Raw genomic sequence first — 2,684 nt, forward strand, 5'->3', positions numbered from 1 at the left:
CAATGGTTTGAATATGCAATTGGCATTTTGTATTTGTAGATATGCAAAAAAAAAATATAATTTTATGAAATAAATATAAATTTAACAAAAAACAAATATTGAAATTTATATAAATAATAAAGTTATACGATGTTTTTTATAAATTTCTAAAAACTTCTTTATACATAACATTAGATGTTACCATCCATATCTAAAATCAAAAATTTTAATCATTGTCTACTTAGAACTCTGGATAAAATAACACACAATTGACCATGTGTAAAAACATGATCCTTGAGAAACAAGCCAACCTTCGATAAAGATTGTCATTGGCTCTTATTAATTGTCATTATAAAACACACAGTCAATGGAAATTTTCTTCTTTGGAATTTGAACAGGATCTTGTCTTCAAAAGGAGTTAAAGACATTCTTAGAATAAAAGTTTGGTTTCCAATATTACTTCCAGATAATATAACTTCCTCAATAACACGTTTGCCCATAGATTTAACATGTAGTCTAGTCCCATTATACAAGCCATTTTTCTAATCAATGTTTCTCAATAACATAACTGGAACACCAACTTTTAAAATAAGCTTATGGTTTGGTAGACCTGGGACTTTAAGACCATTTAAAAGATCAGGTGAGTATAAATTTGCATTAAACTCATCATGAACAAACTCGAATCGGCATAGGCTATCTGAACTTAAGTATTCTTTTTGTTCTCCTAGAAATAATGACAGTAAACGATCGTTTATTTCTTGGACAACTTCATTCTTGGGAGCAAGTATTGCTCTTTTTTGAAAATAATCAGCAATGTTGAAGTTTTCCAGTATAGAAGGATATATAAAACTGATTATTGAACCTATAGGATCATGTGGATTAGTAATAACAATATCTTGTGGAATATCAACAATCGCTTCACCGTTATTCGGACCACAAACATTACCTTCTCCTATGTTCAAAAGCCAAGTTGCAAAATCCCTTATTTGTTCAATAGCAGATGGACCGCTTCCAACAGTTAACCTCATGTTTTTTTTTAATTTATGCACTTTGCATTGTTTACATAAATAAGAACAACTTAAAGAAGCATTAACAATGTTTTCTCTACTGCCACCTGGAACAACAGGTAGAATTTGTCTGAAATCACCTCCAAAAACAATCATTTTCCCTCCAAATGGAATATTTGAATTCGTAGGATAGATACACTTTAATATATCCTTCAGAGTTCGATCTAAAGCTTCAAATGAATGTTTGTCTACCATGGGTGCTTCATCCCAAATGATCAATGAGGTTTTTCTTACTAAATTGGCAAGATCACTTTTTGGATTTATTCTACAAAAAGAATCCTCAGTAAGATTTATGGGAATTATAAATCGAGAGTGTGTTGTCCTGCCTCCAGTCAATAATAATGAAGCTATCCCACTTGAAGAAACATTTAAAACAATCAGACCTTGAGCTCTAATTGCTATAGAAATTGTCTTCCAAAGAAATGGCTTACCTATTCCACCATAACCATAAACAAAGAATACACCTCCCTTATTATGTTTAACTGCATTCATGATATTAAGAAAAATGTCTCGTTGCTCATTTGTTAATGCAACAATCAGCCGATCAAACTCGTTCTTTAAATTTGGTATGTTATAATCTAGCTCCTCAGTAATAAGACGATTGTTTGAAGATGAAACATAATCAACATCTGGGTAAGGCATCTTTCCATAATTACACCAGCACCTGAACGCTTACTCTTACTGCTCTTCTCAGGTTCACCTCTTTTATTAGGATTGCCTGCCTTGAGGTTATTGTATGGAGTCATTTGTTTATCATAGAGCAAGTCCCCCTCAGTCACTGCCATAGTTAACCCAGTATCAACCCTCTCTTCCAGATCCTCCCTTCTTTGTTTGGGCCTAATCACTCTCATCGGGAGTTATCTCCTTGACTACACCTCCTCGGCTTTGTTTTAAGACTAGAATTGTTACGGAGTAAAATTTGTTCTATCCCAAACAACGCCAAGTTTTTAAGTTGATCTTCGTTTAGTGATAAACCCATACGTAAAATAATATATTAATTAGAATGTATAAAAAAAAAAATTGATTGGGACGTAAAATATAATTGAATTTATACTGAAATTTTATATGATACTCGTTTAATAATAATGAGATAAATTTAGATTACCTGGAGACTTTAATCTCTGTTGTTGATTGTAAAGAATTCCATCTGACATGTATTCCCAGGTGTTTTGCCAAACAATCTTTGGTTTACAGAAACTGTTGGACAATAGCATCGTAGCAAATAAAATGTAACATCCCGAAATTCAGGTATAATTATTTAACCCTTCTTCCTTTCCAAGTTGTCAAGTTTAACCCCTAAAGGAAAAATTGTGACATTGAGTACACTGGGGGTACTGAAGAGTACGCTGCTCGTACTCATGCGCTTACAATGGACGTGGACCTAGTTGGTTACGTTGTGCGTAACCGGCCCAGATGCAAACCCTAAATTGTGGCGTGTGCACTATAAAAGGAATGTTATGGCCTTATCCTTAGCCACCATTTCAGAGAGTGAAACCCTAAGAGAGAACTACCCTTCGTTCTTAGCTTGTGTGTGTGCTCTTAAGCTTGAAAGCGACATTTCAAGGTGGTGAAGGAGAAGAGGAGGCCATTATAGGAGCTAGAAGTTGGTGGACAAGAGTAAATCCGAGTTCTACAGAG

At 33.9% G+C, this 2,684-nt stretch overlaps 1 protein-coding gene across 1 annotated transcript; it reads right to left on the bottom strand.

Annotated features, from left to right (window-relative positions):
• Window positions 1-521: 521 nt before the first annotated feature.
• LOC111876343 (uncharacterized) lies at window positions 522-1,688 on the bottom strand. Its single transcript, XM_023872878.1, has one exon. It carries the CDS (start codon window positions 1,686-1,688, stop codon window positions 522-524), a length of 1,167 nt encoding a protein of 388 aa, XP_023728646.1.
• Between the last annotated feature and the right edge of the window lie 996 nt (window positions 1,689-2,684).

This window comes from Lactuca sativa, chromosome 1 (genome assembly GCF_002870075.4).
Source record: "Lactuca sativa cultivar Salinas chromosome 1, Lsat_Salinas_v11, whole genome shotgun sequence".
NCBI lineage: Eukaryota > Viridiplantae > Streptophyta > Magnoliopsida > Asterales > Asteraceae > Lactuca > Lactuca sativa.